General features: G+C 45.2%; 1 protein-coding gene across 4 annotated transcripts in view; it reads left to right on the plus strand.

The window, feature by feature from the left end:
- Window positions 1-19,774, plus strand: part of LOC130281677 (alpha-2-macroglobulin-like) — a 203,437-nt gene that overhangs the window by 51,300 nt on the left and 132,363 nt on the right. For 2 of the 4 annotated variants that reach the window (XM_056529147.1, XM_056529146.1), the window contains exons 5-9: window positions 166-186; window positions 8,260-8,410; window positions 9,381-9,465; window positions 12,631-12,775; window positions 19,204-19,318. In XM_056529147.1, coding sequence (XP_056385122.1) covers window positions 166-186; window positions 8,260-8,410; window positions 9,381-9,465; window positions 12,631-12,775; window positions 19,204-19,318 — 517 coding nt within the window. Of the gene's footprint in view, window positions 1-165; window positions 187-8,259; window positions 8,411-9,380; window positions 9,466-12,630; window positions 12,776-19,203; window positions 19,319-19,774 lie in introns of those variants that run through there. The other 2 variants (XM_056529148.1, XM_056529149.1) reach the window with 2 other exon arrangements.

Genomic DNA, 19,774 nt, shown 5'->3' on the forward strand with positions numbered 1-19,774 from the left:
CTTGGGAGACTATGTTAATCTTTACCATGAATTGGACAATTGCAATTGAAAGTATTTTTTCAAGTTATGAGCTTCCAATCTTTACTGTTATTCCCTTAGTAAATAAGGAAACTATGAACTATTGAGGTAAATGCCAACTTTTTAATCAGTCTCCTTTTTTTCCAGCATCCTTTGGTTGAGATATCAGTAAGTATAACATATACACTTCCCTATATATATATACATATTTTGTATAACCAATCACTACAAATTAAAGAAAAACACTAATCTACTTATTTGTCTTAGACATATACCCTCAACTTGTAATATGTGTACCCCAGGGGGTGTATGCCATGTCACTAGGGGGTGATTACACTAAGCTTTTGTTGTGCTTTTAATGGGCAGCACAATGTATGTGTCACGATGCCGGCTGGCAGGTAGTGGACCCTCTGTGCCAGAGAGGGATTGGCGTGGACCGTGCTAGTGGACCGGTTCTAAGCCACTACTGGTTTTCACCAGAGCCCGCCGCAAAGCGGGATGGTCTTGCTGCGGCGGTAGTGACCAGGTCGTATCCACTAGCAACGGCTCACCTCTCTGGCTGCTGAAGATAGGCGCGGTACAAGGGAGTAGGCAGAAGCAAGGTCGGACATAGCAGAAGGTCGGGGCAGGCAGCAAGGATCGTAGTCAGGGGCAACGGCAGAAGGTCTGGAAACACAGGCAAGGAACACACAAGGAACGCTTTCACTGGCACTAAGGCAACAAGATCCGGCAAGGGAGTGCAAGGGAAGTGAGGTAATATAGGGAAGTGCACAGGTGAAAACCCTAGTTGGAACCACTGCGCCAATCAGCGGCGCAGTGGCCCTTTAAATCGCAGAGACCCGGCGCGCGCGCGCCCTAGGGAGCGGGGCCGCGCGCGCCGGGACAGAACAGACGGGGAGCGAGTCAGGTAAGGGAGCCGGGGTGCGCATCGCGAGCGGGCGCTACCCGCATCGCGAATCGCATCCCGGCTGGCAGCAGGATCGCAGCGCCCCGGGTCAGAGGACGTGACCGGAGCGCTGCAGCGGAGGGAGTGAAGCGAGCGCTCCGGGGAGGAGCGGGGACCCGGAGCGCTCGGCGTAACAGTACCCCCCCCCTTGGGTCTCCCCCTCTTCTTGGAGCCTGAGAACCTGAGGAGCAGACTTTTGTCAAGGATGTTGTCCTCAGGTTCCCAGGATCTCTCTTCAGGACCACAACCCTCCCAGTCTACTAAAAAAAAATTTTTTCCTCTGACCTTTTTGGCAGCCAAAATTTCCTTGACCGAGAAGACGTCCGAGGAGCCGGAAACAGGAGTGGGAGGAACAGATTTGGGAGAAAAACGGTTGAGGATGAGTGGTTTGAGAAGAGAGACGTGAAAGGCATTAGGGATACGAAGAGAAGGAGGAAGAAGAAGTTTATAAGAGACAGGATTAATTTGACACAAAATTTTGAAAGGACCAAGATAGCGTGGTCCCAACTTGTAGCTAGGGACACGGAAGCGGACATATTTAGCGGAGAGCCATACCTTGTCTCCAGGGGAAAAAACGGGGGGAGCTCTTCTTTTCTTATCCGCGAACCTCTTCATGCGTGAAGAAGCCTGTAAGAGAGAATTTTGGGTCTCTCTCCATATAATGGAAAGGTCACGAGAAATTTCATCCACAGCGGGCAGACCAGAGGGCAAGGGGGTAGGGAGGGGGGGAAGAGGGTGACGGCCGTACACCACGAAAAATGGGGATTTGGAGGAAGATTCAGAGACCCTGAAGTTATACGAGAATTCGGCCCATGGAAGGAGATCTGCCCAGTCATCCTGGCGGGAGGAAACAAAATGTCGCAAATAATCACCCAGGATCTGGTTAATTCTTTCTACTTGTCCATTGGACTGGGGATGATATGCAGAGGAAAAATTTAATTTAATCTTGAGTTGTTTACAGAGAGCTCTCCAGAATTTAGACACGAATTGGACCCCTCTATCCGAGACAATCTGCGTAGGCAACCCGTGAAGACGAAAAATGTGTACAAAAAATTGTTTAGCCAACTGAGGCGCAGAAGGAAGACCAGGAAGAGGGATGAAATGTGCCATTTTGGAGAATCGATCAACGACCACCCAAATAACGGTGTTGCCACGGGAAGGGGGTAAATCAGTAATAAAATCCATACCAATCAGAGACCAAGGCTGTTCGGGGACAGGCAGAGGATGAAGAAAACCAGCGGGCTTCTGGCGAGGAGTCTTATCCCGGGCACAGATAGTGCAGGCTCGCACAAAGTCCCCAACATCCGTCTCCAGAGTCGGCCACCAATAGAAGCGGGAGATGAGTTGCACAGATTTCTTGATGCCCGCATGACCTGCGAGATGGGAGGAGTGACCCCATTTGAGGATTCCGAGGCGTTGGCGTGGAGAAACAAAGGTCTTTCCTGGAGGAGTCTGCCTGATGGAGGCAGGAGAAGTGGAGATCAGGCAGTCAGGTGGAATGATGTGTTGCGGAGGGAGATCAACTTCTGAGGCATCCGAGGAACGAGAGAGAGCATCGGCCCTAATGTTCTTATCGGCAGGACGAAAGTGAATCTCAAAATTAAATCGGGCAAAGAACAGAGACCACCGGGCCTGGCGAGGATTCAGCCGTTGGGCCGACTGGAGGTAGGAGAGGTTCTTGTGGTCGGTGTAGATAATAACAGGAAATCTTGATCCCTCCAGCAGATGCCTCCATTCCTCAAGTGCTAATTTAATGGCTAGAAGCTCTCGATCCCCGATGGAGTAGTTCCTCTCCGCTGGAGAGAAGGTCCTAGAGAAAAAACCACAAGTGACAGCATGCCCGGAAGAATTTTTTTGTAGAAGAACAGCTCCAGCTCCTACTGAGGAGGCATCAACCTCCAATAGGAAGGGTTTGGAAGGGTCAGGTCTGGAGAGCACGGGAGCCGAAGAAAAGGCAGACTTGAGTCGTTTAAAGGAGTCTTCTGCTTGAGGAGGCCAGGACTTGGGATCAGCATTTTTTTTGGTTAAAGCCACGATAGGAGCCACAATGGTAGAAAAATGTGGAATAAATTGCCTGTAATAATTGGCGAACCCCAAAAAGCGTTGGATAGCACGGAGTCCGGAGGGGCGTGGCCAATTTAAGACGGCAGAGAGTTTGTCTGGATCCATCTGTAGTCCCTGGCCAGAGACCAAATATCCTAGAAAAGGAAGAGATTGGCATTCAAACAGACATTTCTCAATTTTGGCATAGAGTTGGTTGTCATGAAGTCTCTGAAGAACCATACGGACATGCTGGCGGTGTTCTTCTAGATTGGCAGAAAAAATTAGGATATCGTCCAGATATACCACAACACAGGAGTATAACAGATCACGAAAAATTTCATTGACAAAGTCTTGGAAGACGGCAGGGGCATTGCACAGTCCAAAGGGCATGACCAGATACTCAAAGTGTCCATCTCTGGTGTTAAATGCCGTTTTCCACTCGTCCCCCTCTCTGATGCGGATGAGGTTATAGGCGCCTCTTAAGTCCAATTTAGTGAAGATGTGGGCACCTTGGAGGCGATCAAAGAGTTCAGAGATGAGGGGTAAGGGGTAGCGGTTCTTAACCGTGATTTTATTAAGACCGCGGTAGTCAATGCAAGGACGTAGGGAGCCATCTTTTTTGGACACAAAGAAAAATCCGGCTCCGGCAGGAGAGGAGGATTTACGGATAAAGCCCTTTTTTAGATTCTCCTGGACGTATTCGGACATGGCAAGAGTCTCTGGGGCAGAGAGAGGATAAATTCTGCCCCGGGGTGGAGTAGTACCCGGGAGGAGGTCGATAGGGCAATCATAAGGCCTGTGAGGAGGTAGAGTCTCAGCTTGTTTTTTGCAGAAAACATCCGCGAAGTCCATATAGGCCTTAGGGAGACCGGTTACTGGAGGAACCACAGAGTTACGGCAAGGGTTACTGGGAACCGGTTTTAGACAGTTCTTGGAACAAGAGGACCCCCAACTCTTGATCTCCCCAGTGGACCAATCCAGGGTTGGGGAATGAAGTTGAAGCCAGGGAAGTCCAAGGAGAATCTCCGAGGTGCAATTGGGGAGGACCAAAAGTTCAATCCTCTCATGATGAGATCCGATGCTCATAAGAAGGGGCTCCGTGCGGAAACGTATGGTACAGTCCAATCTTTCATTATTTACACAATTGATGTAGAGGGGTCTGGCGAGACTGGTCACTGGGATGTTGAACCTGTTGACGAGAGAGGCCAAAATAAAATTTCCTGCAGATCCAGAGTCCAAGAAGGCCACTGTAGAGAAGGAGAAGGCAGAGGCAGACATCCGCACAGGCACAGTAAGACGTGGAGAAGCAGAGTAGACATCAAGGACTGTCTCACCTTTGTGCGGAGTCAGCGTACGTCTTTCCAGGCGGGGAGGACGGATAGGACAATCCCTCAGGAAGTGTTCGGTACTAGCACAGTACAGGCAGAGGTTCTCCATACGGCGTCGTGTCCTCTCTTGAGGTGTCAGGCGAGACCGGTCGACCTGCATAGCCTCCACGGCGGGAGGCACAGGAACAGATTGCAGGGGACCAGAGGAGAGAGGAGCCGAGGAGACGAAACGCCTCGTGCGAACAGAGTCCATATCTTGGCGGAGTTCCTGACGCCTTTCAGAAAAACGCATGTCAATGCGAGTGGCTAGGTGAATAAGTTCATGTAGATTAGCAGGAATTTCTCGTGCGGCCAGAACATCTTTAATGTTGCTGGATAGGCCTTTTTTGAAGGTCGCGCAGAGGGCCTCATTATTCCAGGACAATTCTGAAGCAAGTGTACGGAATTGTACGGCATACTCGCCAACGGAAGAATTACCCTGGACCAGGTTCAACAGGGCAGTCTCAGCAGAAGAGGCTCGGGCAGGTTCCTCAAAGACACTTCGGATTTCCGAGAAGAAGGAGTGTACAGAGGCAGTGACGGGGTCATTGCGGTCCCAGAGCGGTGTGGCCCATGACAGGGCTTTTCCGGACAGAAGACTGACTACGAAAGCCACCTTAGACCTTTCAGTGGGAAACAGGTCCGACATCATCTCCAGATGCAGGGAACATTGGGAAAGAAAGCCACGGCAAAACTTAGAGTCCCCATCAAATTTATCCGGCAAGGATAAGCGTATCCCAGGAGCGGCCACTCGCTGCGGAGGAGGTGCAGGAGCTGGCGGAGGAGATGACTGCTGAAGCTGTGGTAGCAACTGTTGTAGCATAACGGTCAGTTGAGACAGCTGTTGGCCTTGTTGCGCTATCTGTTGTGACTGCTGAGCGACCACCGTGGTGAGGTCAGCGACAACTGGCAGAGGAACTTCAGCGGGATCCATGGCCGGATCTACTGTCACGATGCCGGCTGGCAGGTAGTGGACCCTCTGTGCCAGAGAGGGATTGGCGTGGACCGTGCTAGTGGACCGGTTCTAAGCCACTACTGGTTTTCACCAGAGCCCGCCGCAAAGCGGGATGGTCTTGCTGCGGCGGTAGTGACCAGGTCGTATCCACTAGCAACGGCTCACCTCTCTGGCTGCTGAAGATAGGCGCGGTACAAGGGAGTAGGCAGAAGCAAGGTCGGACGTAGCAGAAGGTCGGGGCAGGCAGCAAGGATCGTAGTCAGGGGCAACGGCAGAAGGTCTGGAAACACAGGCAAGGAACACAAAAGGAACGCTTTCACTGGCACTAAGGCAACAAGATCCGGCAAGGGAGTGCAAGGGAAGTGAGGTAATATAGGGAAGTGCACAGGTGAAAACCCTAATTGGAACCACTGCGCCAATCAGGGGCGCAGTGGCCCTTTAAATCGCAGAGACCCGGCGCGCGCGCGCCCTAGGGAGCGGGGCCGCGCGCGCCGGGACAGAACAGACGGGGAGCGAGTCAGGTAAGGGAGCCGGGGTGCGCATCGCGAGCGGGCGCTACCCGCATCGCGAATCGCATCCCGGCTGGCAGCAGGATCGCAGCGCCCCGGGTCAGAGGACGTGACCGGAGCGCTGCAGCGGAGGGAGTGAAGCGAGCGCTCCGGGGAGGAGCGGGGACCCGGAGCGCTCGGCGTAACAGTATGATTGATTCATAGGAGGAAACAGAGAGACATTGGTAGAAGATCAATGGGGGTTCCAATTATAATCCGTTACCTAAACTAATCTGTGTAAACTAGCCTCATAAGCACATAAAGAGAGATCTATCAAAACCTGTCCACAGGAAAAGTTGCCGAGTTGCCCATAGCAACCAATCAGAGCAATTATTTCAGTTTTCAGAGGCCTTTTCAAAAATTGAAGAAGTGATCTGATTGGTTACTATGGACTCAGCAACTTTTACTCTGGACAGATTTGGATAAATCTCCCCCATACTCCTTACTGTGACATTTTCTGACAAACCTTTATTTTGTTTTTCTGTGGTCAAAAACAAGCTAAAACAGCGCTTTAGAATTCCATAGCCAGTGTCCTGGAGGCGGGCCCGCGGGTTTAGAGCTGCACTAAGCCAACACTTCTCTCTCCCCAACATCACCGGCTTTTAAATGACACACAGGGATACAAGACCTACAGCAGCCATGTGTGCGCAGTGTGCGCGTGCACCAGAAAAAGCACAGTAAGAAGTATGCGCTTATAAGGCTAGTTTACAAGAGTACTGTTTGGGTGACAGCTCTTTAAAACCAAACTGAGTGTAAAAACACAGGTTTCCTTTATATGTTGCTCTCATACTTTCAAACTGTCATGTTTTTCTTGCATGTACATACAATATCTCATATTAGTAAGTACACCCCTCACATTTTTGTGTGTTTTTTAAGTGACAACATAGTTTGTGCAACCACCATTATTTTCCAGCATTGTCTTAAGCCATTTGGGCATGGAGTTCACCAGAGCTTCACAGGTTGCCATTGGAGTCCTCTTTACTCCTCCATGATGACATCATGTAGCTGGTTGATATTAGAAACCTTCTGCTCCTCCACCTTCCATTTGAAGATGCCCCCAGATGCTCAATAGAGTTTAGGTCTGGAGATATGTTTGGCCAGTCCATCACCTTTACCCTCAGCTTAGTTAGCAAGACATTGGTTATCTTGGAGATTTGTTTGGGGTAGGTATCATGCTGGAATATTACCCTGTGGCCCAGTCTCTGAAGAGAGGGGGATCATGCTCTGCTTTAGTATGTCACAGTACATGGCGGCATTCATGGTTCCCTCAATGAAATGTAGCTCCCCTCTGTCAGCAGCACTCATAAAGGCCCAGACCATGACATTTCCATCACCATGCTTGATTGTAGGCAAGACACACTTGTCTTTGTGCTCCTCACTTGGTTGCCGGCACACACAAATCTGAACCAAATAAGTTGTTTTTATCTCAGTGGACCACAGGATATGGTTCCATCCATGTCCTTAGTCTACTTGTCTTCAGTAAACTATTTGTAGGCTTTCTATTCTATAATGTTTAGAAGAGGCTTCTGTGTGGGACAACAGCCATTCAGACCAATTTGATGCAGAGTGTGTCATGTTGTCTGAGCACTTACAGGCTGAGCCCCCACCTCTACCACCTCTGCAGCAATGCTGGAAACACTCATAGATCTTTTTCCTAAAGATAACTTCCCATGATGTTGAGCATGTGCACTTATCTTCTTTGGTTGACTATGGTGAGGCCTACTCTAAGTAAATCCTGTCCTGTAAAACCACTGTATAGTATTGCCCACTGTGCTGCAACTCAGTTTCAGGCTCTTGGCAATCTTCTAGTAGTCTATGCCATTTTTTTTAATGATCTGTAAAAAGAAGATTTCTAAAGACATATACCAAGGCATTTTTTTCTTTATTTTGTATTACTTTATAGTGCCAACATATAGCTTGCTTGGGGCTCCGCCTTGTACTTTTATTTCATCTCACACTCCAAAAGCATATGCAACCTGAATACATAGTCTCTAAGAGAGCAGCTACACGTTAGATGGAAGAGTCTGGCAGCAGTTTATTATCTTCTCCCTACTTAAAGCATGTGCATATCTAACTTACAGTATTGGAGAGTATGAGAGTGATAACACAAAATTTAACCTTGGAACACTAATCAGTTTATGACACTGGGAGGGAAATGGCTAAATTAGCCTAATTTGGACATTTTCACCTTGGGGTGTACTTACTTTTGTTGCCAAGGTTTAGACATTAATGGTTGTCTGTCAAGTTATTTTGAGTTGAATATTAAACAATGCTATATAGAAAAATGTGAGAGGTGTACTCACTTATGTGAGATTCTGTCTATGTAAATATTAGAGTGTTGTTGTCATAATACTGTTTTATCATTTCTTTAATTCCATATAGGACCCAAATAAACACCGTATAAAACAGTGGCTCAATGTGTCTTCTGGATTTTCAGACTTTAGTTTCCAATTAGCAAACGAAATATCTCTTGGAGAATATAAAATTAATGTTCCTCCTTTCTGTGAAAAAAGATTTAAGGTTGAGGAATATGGTAAGTTGCGTATGGTAAATAATGAGGAAAGATATTAAAGGGATCTTCCAGACCCAGAAAAGATTTTCAAAGTGAGTCGGTTAGTGATATAGAAATAAAAAATAAACCCTTCTCTCCTGCCCTAATCCTCCACAGCTTCTGTTCCAATGGCTCCCAGTCCCTCTCACCATTTCTTCCGGTGATGCATTGCCAGTCTCTGAATGGACAGTTCCTATAGGGAGGAAAAAGCATCGAAAGGCTGGGACTGGAAGCCAATTGGAATGACTTTGAGAGATTGGGGCAGGTGAGTACATTTTCTTTTTTCTTTTAATATCATTATGTGCAAATTAGCCTTTAGCAACAATTTTATTCTATTCAATTGTTCAGCACAGATTTTCTCTCTTATGCCAGCAAGAAGTGTCAAATTAGCGATTGTTGGCTGATATGTGCCAAGCTGCCATGATGGGTGAAGCTGGGATTATTGTGTGGCTTTTGTGCAAAGGGGCGTAGTCGCCCTACTCACTGAATTTACAAGAGCTAGCAGGTGTAAGTTGTAGTGAAAATCTATGCCAGCTCCAAGCTGATGCACATTGCTTAGGCTACCACTTAAGCACCCTTCGATGCAACTGGATTTATCCAGAGGTATGCATTGATAAATCCAGTGCAGTCGTAAACTGGATGTTTCAAACAAGGGTCTTAGTAAATTCCTCCAGAGTCTAAGAATATTCATGTTCTCATCAGAGACATGTGCAGAAGGGTGTATGGAGGCACACAGAGACCCTGTGGTTCTCTGCTTTGGAGCTGTTGGCTTGCTTTATTTGGCCATATTATACTCTATACAGCATTAAAATATATGGGAGAACATTTCACTACTAGGGCATCTCCTTGAGTTTGATATTATTCCTTTCATAGGTTTACAGTAGTATTGTTAACACGTTGCCAAAAGGTGGCATCCTCATTTGGTCACTGACATAATTTCAATTTTTTTCAGTGTTAAAGAGGTTTGAGGTTAATATCGACTTACCGCCAAGTGTTGCCCTGATAGACAAGACCGTTCACATGGAGGTTTGTGGCAGGTAAGAGCATAGGAAGGAGTTTACTTAGACCTACGATACATGTGCTGTCCTAATCTGAACTTCACTGGGGTAAGATGTGCCAAATCCTAAAATCTACACCAACTGTATATTCAGTACAATTAACATCAATTTCTGGAAGGAAATATAGTAAATGTCTTGGGCTGTAAGAGGCCTCAACACCCTTACAATGAAAGCTGTGGCCAATTTATTAGAAAGTGTTGCATAAAGGAAGCTTGTTTATGTATAGGCAAAAAGTAATGTCTTTAAAAAATTTATATTTTAATACTTTTTCATGGAAATACAACAAAAGACAGAAAATTTGATTTTTTTTAAATTTAAATAATTACATATAAAATAAGACATTAACCTCGTAAGGACACAGCACATTTGCCCTTAGGACAAAGCCAATTCCCTTTTATGCATTTTCATTTTTTACTCCCTGCTTTTTAAGGGTACATTCCCACACGACGTATTTGCTGCGTATTTGCTGCTGCGTATTTTATTTTCTCTGTTGAAGTCAATGGGTAGGAAAATACGCAGCACCAAATACGCAGCAAATACGCAGCAAAATACGCTGTGTGGGAACGTACCCTAAGAGACATGACTCTTATTTTTTCATCCACAGACCCATATATATGAGGCTTGTTTTTTGAGCTACTAATTGTTTTTTGTAATGACATCTTTAATTTATTATTTGTGAGGGTAAATTAAAAAGAAAACATTAATAAAAATTATTTTAGGGGTTTATTTTTAATCAGTGCACTTAATAGTACAAATTACATGCAATCTTTATTCTATGGGTCGATATGATTAAAATGATAGCTAAGTATACATGCTTTTCTATTTTTGTACTGCTTTTAAAGAAAACCATTTAAAGTGTACCTGTTGTCAACAAAAAATGCTTTATATAATGTAGATAATACTATTGTATGTATATTTGTAATATACATTGATTAAAAATTGTGTTTATTTTTGGGTGAAAAAATACTGTCCCTGAAGCTATTGTCTGTGTGTCTCTATGAGGAGTCCAAATACAGGAAGTGAAGGTAGGAGAAGCAGGAATCTCTGCAGGCTCCTGGCTTGTCCATCATCCTGATGTGTGAGCCAGGAGCATGTTATAGAGCCTCAGTGCACACTGTCCTGCTTTTTCTTACTGCAAGGAGTCCTGCTTGTCCACCCTCACTTCCTGTATTTTTACCAATGTATATACATATAATATTATTATCTACATTATATAAAACGTTTTTGTTGACGACAGATACACTTTAACTTTCTTACTTTTCCGTATACAGTATTGTATGAGGGCTAATTTTTGAGCCATGATCTGTAGTTTTTATTGGTACCTCTTTTGCATATATGTGAATTTTTATATTAATATTACTACTTATTATTCTATTTTTCTGGGATTTATTGTGACCAAAGATCACTGTACATCATTAATATAATGTTTTAATAGTCTGGACACTTAGGCAAGCTGCAATACTAAATATTTTATAAAAAAAGAAGGGCTTTTTCAAACTTTTTTATTTTTTTACTATTTATTTAACATTTTCTAAAGGGGTACTCCACTGAAAAACTTTTTTAATTTTTAACTTTTTTGATTTTTTAATTACTTCTATTTAAAAATCTTAATCCTTCCAGTACTTAGGGTGCATGCACACCACGTTTTTGCTATACAGTTCCCATATGCGGTTTAGAGTTAAAAACCGTACGGAACTGTATAGCAAACCGTATGCATTGACTTTACATTGTAAACCATATGGCAAACACATCATCCGGTTTATTCCGTTTTGCGTCTTATACGATTTTTTTTACCTGTACTCAAAACCATAGACTACCACGTTTTTTGGTCCGAGTAAAAAGCCGCATTAAGCCGTATAAGTTTTTTTAAACATGAGAGTCAATGGGAACTGTACAGATCCGAATGTGCGTCCATTTTAGGAACTGTCCAGAGTAGGAGCAAATCCCCATAGAAAACCTACCCTGCTCTGGACAGTTCCTGATATGGACAGAAGTGTCAGCAGAGAGCACTGTGGTCAGACAGAAAGGAAATTCAAAGCAGAAAAGAACTTCCTCTGTGGTATCCAGCAGCTGATAAGTACTGAAAGGATTACATTTTTTTTAATAGAAGTAATTTACAAATCTGTTTAACTTTCTGGCATTAGATGATTTAAAAAAAAAAAAAAAAAAAATTCCAGAGTACCCCTTAAAGTCTCCATGGGCACTATTTATTGATCTTTGGATTGCTATTACCGTTCAGTTGTATGCATAGGATTAGCACTTATCAGTGATATCGGTGATCTACTTGTATAGCCTGCCTCTGTGGGCAGACTATACAAAAAGATCCCCAGAGAGGCATGGAGCAGGTAAGCAGAGCTCAGGCCACATTTCTTACTCATCTGATCCCTACCATCATGCTGCTGGTGGTCCAATAAGTAAATACAAGCACTGCAACTGCTTTAGATCCCATGATCATTGTGCCTAGAGTTAATGGCAGGCATTAGCTTGATCACTGATCAGGGCCGGACTCGGACCGAAAATTAGCTTGGATATTTTAGACTATGCAGACCTTTCAATCATGGGTGCGACTATATGAAGATGAAGCCACAACAGGGATCAATCCTAGATGGGTATAATAGCGTATGAAAAAAAAATGTATATGTGTATATATATATATATATGTATATATATATATCATTGACAGTTACCAAATAACATTGGCATATGGTTATCATATCATAAATTGCACACTTATCTACTCCATAAATCCATAGTTTGTAAAGAAGTCATACTGGTGCCCGTATGCCTGGCTTCCACCATGTCAAGAGTTAATCTTTATCTTGAGTTACAGACTCAACATTTTAATGAATAGTGACAAGTAAAAGTTGCTCATTAAATGGGACTAAATGGTCATCTTCTGGGCATAGATGCATTATGGGTGATATAGTGACATCACAGTCATTACCATATGCACACGCCCAAGATACATTCATTGGGGACCAACTTATTTCTCTGTACAAAAGAAATGAAATGTTGAAAATCTCATTAAATTATTTTTTAGGACAATGCATTTTATTAGTGTAATGTTTCAAGATGGTAATGAAATACCGGATGGGATGGGATCTGACTGTAAGTAATATCAGTTTTATCCTTTTAATTTTTCAGATACACTTATGGAAAGCCTGTAGAGGGATCAATCGACCTTTCTATTTGTTTATCAGAACGTTTTCACAGGAAATGGGCCAGTTCAGATTCCAGCAGTGAAGAAGATGAAGATAAAATCAACTGCATAAGTATAAAGAAAGCAAAAGTAAGATATTTATCAAAGCAAAATCAACATTAGGGATGTGTATTATTAATATTAGAGTCGAACAAGCTTTTCAAAAGTTTGCTTCAGCGGGTTTGCATAACATTTTGAAAAAGTTTAGTTCATGGAGAACAAGTTCATTAAAATATGTGTATAGCACTTCCTATGAGCGCAAAAGCCTTGTATAACACTCCTAGCAAAGTATTAATGTGGGTTTAAAGGATTTACAGCGACATGCGGTAACATATTTTTAACTAATAGCTTGTTCAGAAACACACTGCAGTTGTAAAATTTGTATGGTTTTTAGCATTAAAATAAAGGTGCATAAAGTATCAGTTTTTGTTGGCAGATGCCTGCCGGCAAAAATCATCCATTTGTTGGAGTAGCAACAGGTTTTGTAGCTGGCAAATTGAAACAATGGCTTTTTCCATGCATTCTGAAAATTCTTCCTTTTGGGAATTGCAACAGGGTTGATGATTCAAGAATATTTTTTTTATTTTTTATAAAAAGCCGAAAAAATATTCATTTTTTTGGGATCAATGGTTGTGTATGTGTAGGCCTAGCTGGTAGTAGCAACAGCAAGAGTGATTGTTACGCTGAGCGCTCCGGGTCCCCGCTCCTCCCCGAAGCGCTCGCAGCGTTCTTTAATTCGCAGCGCTCTGGTCAGACCTGCTACCATGTGCCACACTGCTCGGAGCACCTCTCTCACAGTATCCTTTGCAATCCACCCCTGTGCCTCCCGCCGAGGAGGCTATGCAAGTGGATCGGTCTCGCCTGACCCCTGAAGAGAGGACTCGCCGCAGAAAGAAAGAAGATTTACTTCTATACTGCACTGTGCGTTACCGCACAGAACCCCTGCTCTTGAGCATGGAACTTTTTGTTTTGCCCAAATGCTCCTCTGAAGTCCTCCTCGGTCTGCCATGGCTCCAACGCCACTCCTCTACCCTTGTCTGGACCACCGGGGAGATCATGAGCTGGGGTGCTTCTTGCCACAGAAAATGCCTCACGTCTGCTCCCAGTCCCGTCAGACAAACCTCTGTGTCTCCCCCTTTACCTGGTCTCCCGAAGGCCTATCTGGACTATGCTGTGTCTCCTCCTCACAGCCCCCGTCCTGTTAACACTCTGCCCCGTGCCAAGCTTGACCCTCTTCCCTTCCTCCCCACCCCCACGCCTTCTTGTGTGCCCGCTGTTGATGTGGTTTCCCGGGGCTTCGCCACCATCTGGAAAAAGACTCTAAAATCCCTCATACTAGCCTCATCCCGGGTGAAGAAGCTTGCCGAAGAAAAAAGAAGAACTCCTCCTGTTTTTGTGTGGCTCTCCACCAAGTATATCCGCTTCCGTGTCCCCAGTTTTAATCTGGGACCACGTTATCTTGGACCCTTTGTAGTTGAGTGCTCAGAGGAGAGATCTTGGGAACCTGAGGACAACATCCTGGACAAAAGTCTTACCCTCAGGTTCTCAGGCTCCAAGAAGAGGGGGAGACCCAAGGGGGGGGGGGGGGTACTGTTACGCTGAGCGCTCCGGGTCCCCGCTCCTCCCCGAAGCGCTCGCAGCGTTCTTTAATTTGCAGCGCTCTGGTCAGACCTGCTGACCGGGTGCGCTGCGATATTGCTCCCAGCCGGGATGCGATTCGCGATGCGGGACGCGCCCGCTCGCGATGCGCATCTCGGTCCCCGTACCTGACCCGTTCCCCGTCTGTGTTGTCCCTGTGCGCGCGGCCCCGCTCCTTAGGGCGCGCGCGCGCCGGGTCTCTGCTATTTAAAGGGCCAGTGCACCAATGATGGTGCCTGGTCCAATCACCTTGATTAGTTTCCACCTGTGCACTCCCTACTTATACCTCACTTCCCCTGCTCTCCCTCGCCGGATCTTGTTGCCCTTGTGCCAGAGAAAGCCTTTCCTTGAGTGTTCCTAGCCTGTGTTCCAGACCTCCTGCCGTTGCCCCTGACTACGATCATTGCTGCCTGCCCTGACCTTCTGCTACGTCCGACCTTGCTCTTGCCTTATCCCTTGTACCATGCCTATCTCAGCAGTCAGAGAGGTTGAGCCGTTGCCGGTGGATACGACCTGGTTGCTACCGCCGCTGCAAGACCATCCCGCTTTGCGGCGGGCTCTGGTGAAAACCAGTAGTTACTTAGAACCGGTCCACCGACACGGTCCACGCCAAACCCTCTCTGACACAGAGGATCCACCTCCTGCCTGCCGAACCGTGACAGTGATGGCCTTGTGATAGTTGTAGCTAGCAGACAACAAGCAGTGGTGAATGGACTAGTGATAGTTGAAATAGCCAGTGGACAGCAGGCAGTGGTGAACTGGTTGTAGTTAGTGAATTTGTGATAGTTGTTGTAGCCTCTGGATGGCAGGGAGTGGTGGACTAGCTTAAGTTGTAGTCAAAGGACAACAGGCAGTGGTAGACTAATGATAGTTGTTTCCTGTAGACAGTCGGTAGTGGTGGGTGGACTAGTGATAGTTGTAAATAGTAGTAGAAATACACCAGGTACTGCACGCTGTATAGAGGCAATTTGCTGACAATGTACATTCTAGAGCAGGAATATTCAGGTCGCTATTCCCCTATGCCACTCCGGGGGTTCTTAACGTCCCAACAAAGTATTTCAGTAGCAATGCAACATTCAAGTAGAAGTAGCGAGAAGAGGAAAAGTACATATCACGCATGTTACGCCTAGCGCTCCGGGTCCCCGCTCCTCCCCGGAGCGCTCACGGCGTCTTTCTCCCTGCAGCTCCCCGGTCAGTCCCGCTGACCGGGAGCGCTGCTCTGTCATGGCCGTTGGGGATGCGATTCGCACAGCGGGACGCGCCCGCTCGCGAATCGCATCCCAGGTCACTTACCCGTTCCCGTCCCCTGCTGTCATGTGCTGGCGCGCGCGGCTCCGCTCTCTAGGGCGCGCGCGCGCCAGCTCCCTGAGACTTAAAGGGCCAGTGCACCAATGATTGGTGCCTGGCCCAATTAGCTTAATTGGCTTCCACCTGCTCCCTGGGTATATCTAGTCTCCTCCTTTGCACTCCCTTGCCGGATCTTGTTGCCCTTGTGCCTAGTGAAAGCGTATTGTGTGTTTAATAGCCTGTGTACCAGTACTTTTGCTATCTCCCCTGACTACGAACCTTGCCGCCTGCCCCCGACCTTCTGCTACGTCCGACCTTGCTACTGCCTACTCCCTTGTACCTCGCCTATCTTCAGTATCTTCAGCAGCCAGAGAGGTGAGCCGTTGCTAGTGGATACGACCTGGTCACTACCGCCGCAGCAAGACCATCCCGCTTTGCGGCGGGCTCTGGTGAAAACCTGTAGTGGCTTAGAACCGGTCCACTAGCGCGGTCCTCGCCATCCCTCTCTGGCACAGAGGATCCACTACCTGCCAGCCGGCATCGTGACAACGCACGTGCGTGATATGTACTTTTCCTCTTCTCGCTATGTATTACATGTTGCTTTCCATATAAGCGCACCCCCGACACTGCCGCACCACCCATCCAAGATTGTCAACCCAGTCCTACACTACATCTGCAGTACTGTACATTACTCTATAGTGGCGACTCTTTGTCTATCGCCTAATTCATGTAGAAGTGAAAGGATGGATCACTCACCGGTTCTAGCGTGTCAAGCAGGATTTTCCTTATTTTAGGTACTGCATAGTGGTGGTGGGGGATTCTCGGGTGAGACATAGGAGGGACAAGGCAATGCTGTTTCGTTCCAGAAAGGAGCTTCTTCCAGCCTTCTATGACAACTTAAAGGCATGAATGCTTAAAACGCACCTGTAATTAGTGTTGCTCGTGAATATTCACAATGCAAATTTTATTCGCGAATTTGCGAATATTCTCGAATATAGCACTATATATTCGCAATTACGAATATTCGTTTTTTTTTTTTTTCACAGTACACATCACAGTGATCATCCCTCTCTGCTTCCAGCTTGTGTGGTGTAAATAAGGCTCTAATACTACTGTGTGAGACTAGCGTACAAATTTTTGCATATGCGAATTTTCGTTTATGCTAATTTTTGCATATGCTATTTTTGACAGATGCAAATTTTCGCAGATGCGAAAATAAAACGCAAATATTACGAATATGCGAATTTAGCAAACATATGACGAATATTCGTCCATATATTCGCGAAATATCGCAAATTCGAATATGGCCTATGCCGCTCAACACTACCTGTGAGTAGTCATAGGAGGCTGTAAGAAGTTCCTTGCTGGAACGAAACGGCGTTGCCCATCCTTCCTGCATCTCACCCGAAAACCGGGGAGTGATCCGTCCTTTCACTTCTACTTGAACATTGCTAGTTATAGTTGTAGTAGCCAGCAGACAGCAAGCAGTGGTTTATTGGTGCTAGTTATAGCTAGTGGACAACAGGAGTGGTGGTAGTACATTCAAAACAGTGGCATTAGGTATAGGAGTTTTAAATTCCTCACTGATCCTTACCTAATTTATTTTAACAAATGAAATTTTATTGTAGTTGCTCTTCTCTTATGGGGTGAACACTCTCTCTGGGGGGTGGACAAGACAGAACACTGATGGCAAACTGTGCAAGTTCCAGTCAATAATCTAATCTGATGACCCAGAAGTTCACGTGGTCCCTCCTTGCTCAATCATCACTTAGCATTTTGCTCTTGAACAAATACCAACGGCATAAGATCAATAATTCCACTGTTGTCCTCGCTGACAAATCTTGTTGATTCTTCAAAAGGGCCTGAGCACTTGACAGGTGTCTTTGATTACCAAGCAATGATATGCTAATCTGCTGCTGGCTATAAAGTATGCTGGGCTAGCCTGATGTTATCTCAGTGTTCCAACTTCCTCCACCTACACTGACATGGTGCCAAAGTACCATGTGTTCCTCAACCCTACTCCTAAAATAATGCCGTTGCTAGTCTTTCGCAAGCCTTACAAAGTCTTAATTTTCTGCAAATCTCTTTTACCCAAAGTTCTGATCAAGGATGCATCCACTGGGCTTGACTCATTCATCTCTACTTAATATTTTAAAGGGGTGCTCCACGGAAGTTAAGAGAAATAAAAATGCCCCCAAGGCCACCACAATACCTGTTCTCTGTCCCCTGTAGTTATACTTGTGATTTTGCCAGCTCCTGTGGCCCCTGTTGTCTCCTAAATATTCTTTTTCCTTTGCTTGCAGCCCAGACTACAACTCCCACCAGTCAGTGCGGCTCTGTGTAATGGCTGCCAGCCAATTGCTTTTACTATCTGTGTACATGCTGTGTCGTTGTAAACACAGTAAGCAGCACACACTACTTGTCTTTCCTTTCAAACTATCCTTCCCCCCAGCAATAAATCATGCTCTTCTCTGAATGGCAGCAGTCAGTGATAAGATCTACAGCAGGCAAAGAGCAGTGTTATGTGCTGAGGAGACAGGGCATCTCTGCAAGCAAGGTCATCACAAAGGGGGAAGGAGGGGGAGGTGTGGCTGTGAAGCCAGCAATTGGTTGATGTTTGTCTTCCAGGTGGGTGGGGGCTAGGTCTCATTGAGGGGTTTACACAAAGACAAGCAGGATCTGAGAATTATGTCTGTCTTTCTCTCACTCCCTGCATGTAAGTGACAGATGAAAGAAGGAAAGTGCTCTATATAACTAATGTGTGATATTTAGACAAATACATAGGTTGGTGAGAGGGAAAAGAAGAGCTATGGGCTTTGTTCCCCGAAGTACCCCTTCAAAGGCTCTTCTGTCCCATATGAAGAGACCATATGAAGTACAATAAATTACATAATTGGTAGTTCGGGCACTGTTACAAATTTTGAACTAGGACCAGAAGCTTCAAGTTACAAAAGAGGGAAAAGAAGAGCTATGGGCTTTGTTCCCCGGAGTACCCCTTCAAAGGCTCTTCTGTCCCATATGAAGAGACCATATGAAGTACAATAAATTACATAATTGGTAGTTCGGGCACTGTTACAAATTTTGAACTAGGACCAGAAGCTTCAAGCTACACCTTTTTATACAGTTACCATTGTTACACTACTTGGATTATCCTCATTATCAATGGAGGATTCATGTGGCACTGTACTTCACACAATAGAAAATGAAAAGTCTGTCTGATTTTGGATCCATGGGACATGGACAAATTTTTCATCACATCTGCAGAGCAGGTTCATCTGATGGATGTCAATATCTTACCAATGACACACACAGCAGTTTAGGGTGTTACTTTTACACTTAATCATAAAGGAAGATGGCAATAAAGAAACAATGCTCTGGAAGAGGGGTGCAAAGATGAACTTTTGCATCCAAGAGCCTCTAACTATGCCCCTGACTGTGTCTGTGATCTAAGGGTGCAGATATAATTGAAGCTGGGGGTCCTGGATCTCAGAACCAGGGATAACTGGTTTAATACCACCCATGAGTGAAAATGCCCTTTAGACTCTATATAAGCCATTATGCTAAACGTGATTTTTTTTCTTCTTTTTTTGTAGACTGACAGCAAAGGATGTGTAATAAAAGATATTGACCTTGGATTATTCAATTTCTCAAAATCAAACCACTATCAGTTTTTGCTATTTCAATCGTCACTGAAAGAAGATCATACAGGTATGAATTAAGTAAAGTAAATAAATCCATATATTATTTTCCACTTATTCTCTAGGAATACATTCTCACTTTAATTGTGCAATATGCATGTCTTTAAAGTTGTGCAACATATGTGCAGAGACATTTATATGTATGAATGGAATCGCACTATATATTTACCGGACCTGTCCCCCCTGTGCACTTGACCAGCATGGTCAGCAATCCATTGTCTTCCGAACATTGCTGAGCCCAATGCTTTGTAACATATATAAGCCCCATAGAGAATGAATAGAATGCTGGTCGTGCATGCGCAGTGCATTTCATTTTTTAAATGGGACATTTCCCCTCTGTTCTCTTGATCGGTGGCGTTATTAGCAGTGGTACACCCATTGATCAACTAGTTATTCCCTGTCCTGTTGATAATGTCTAAATGTTGTAAAACCCTTTTAATACCCCCTTTTTATTTGAGAAATGTGT

This window comes from Hyla sarda, chromosome 7, assembly GCF_029499605.1.
Source record: "Hyla sarda isolate aHylSar1 chromosome 7, aHylSar1.hap1, whole genome shotgun sequence".
NCBI lineage: Eukaryota > Metazoa > Chordata > Amphibia > Anura > Hylidae > Hyla > Hyla sarda.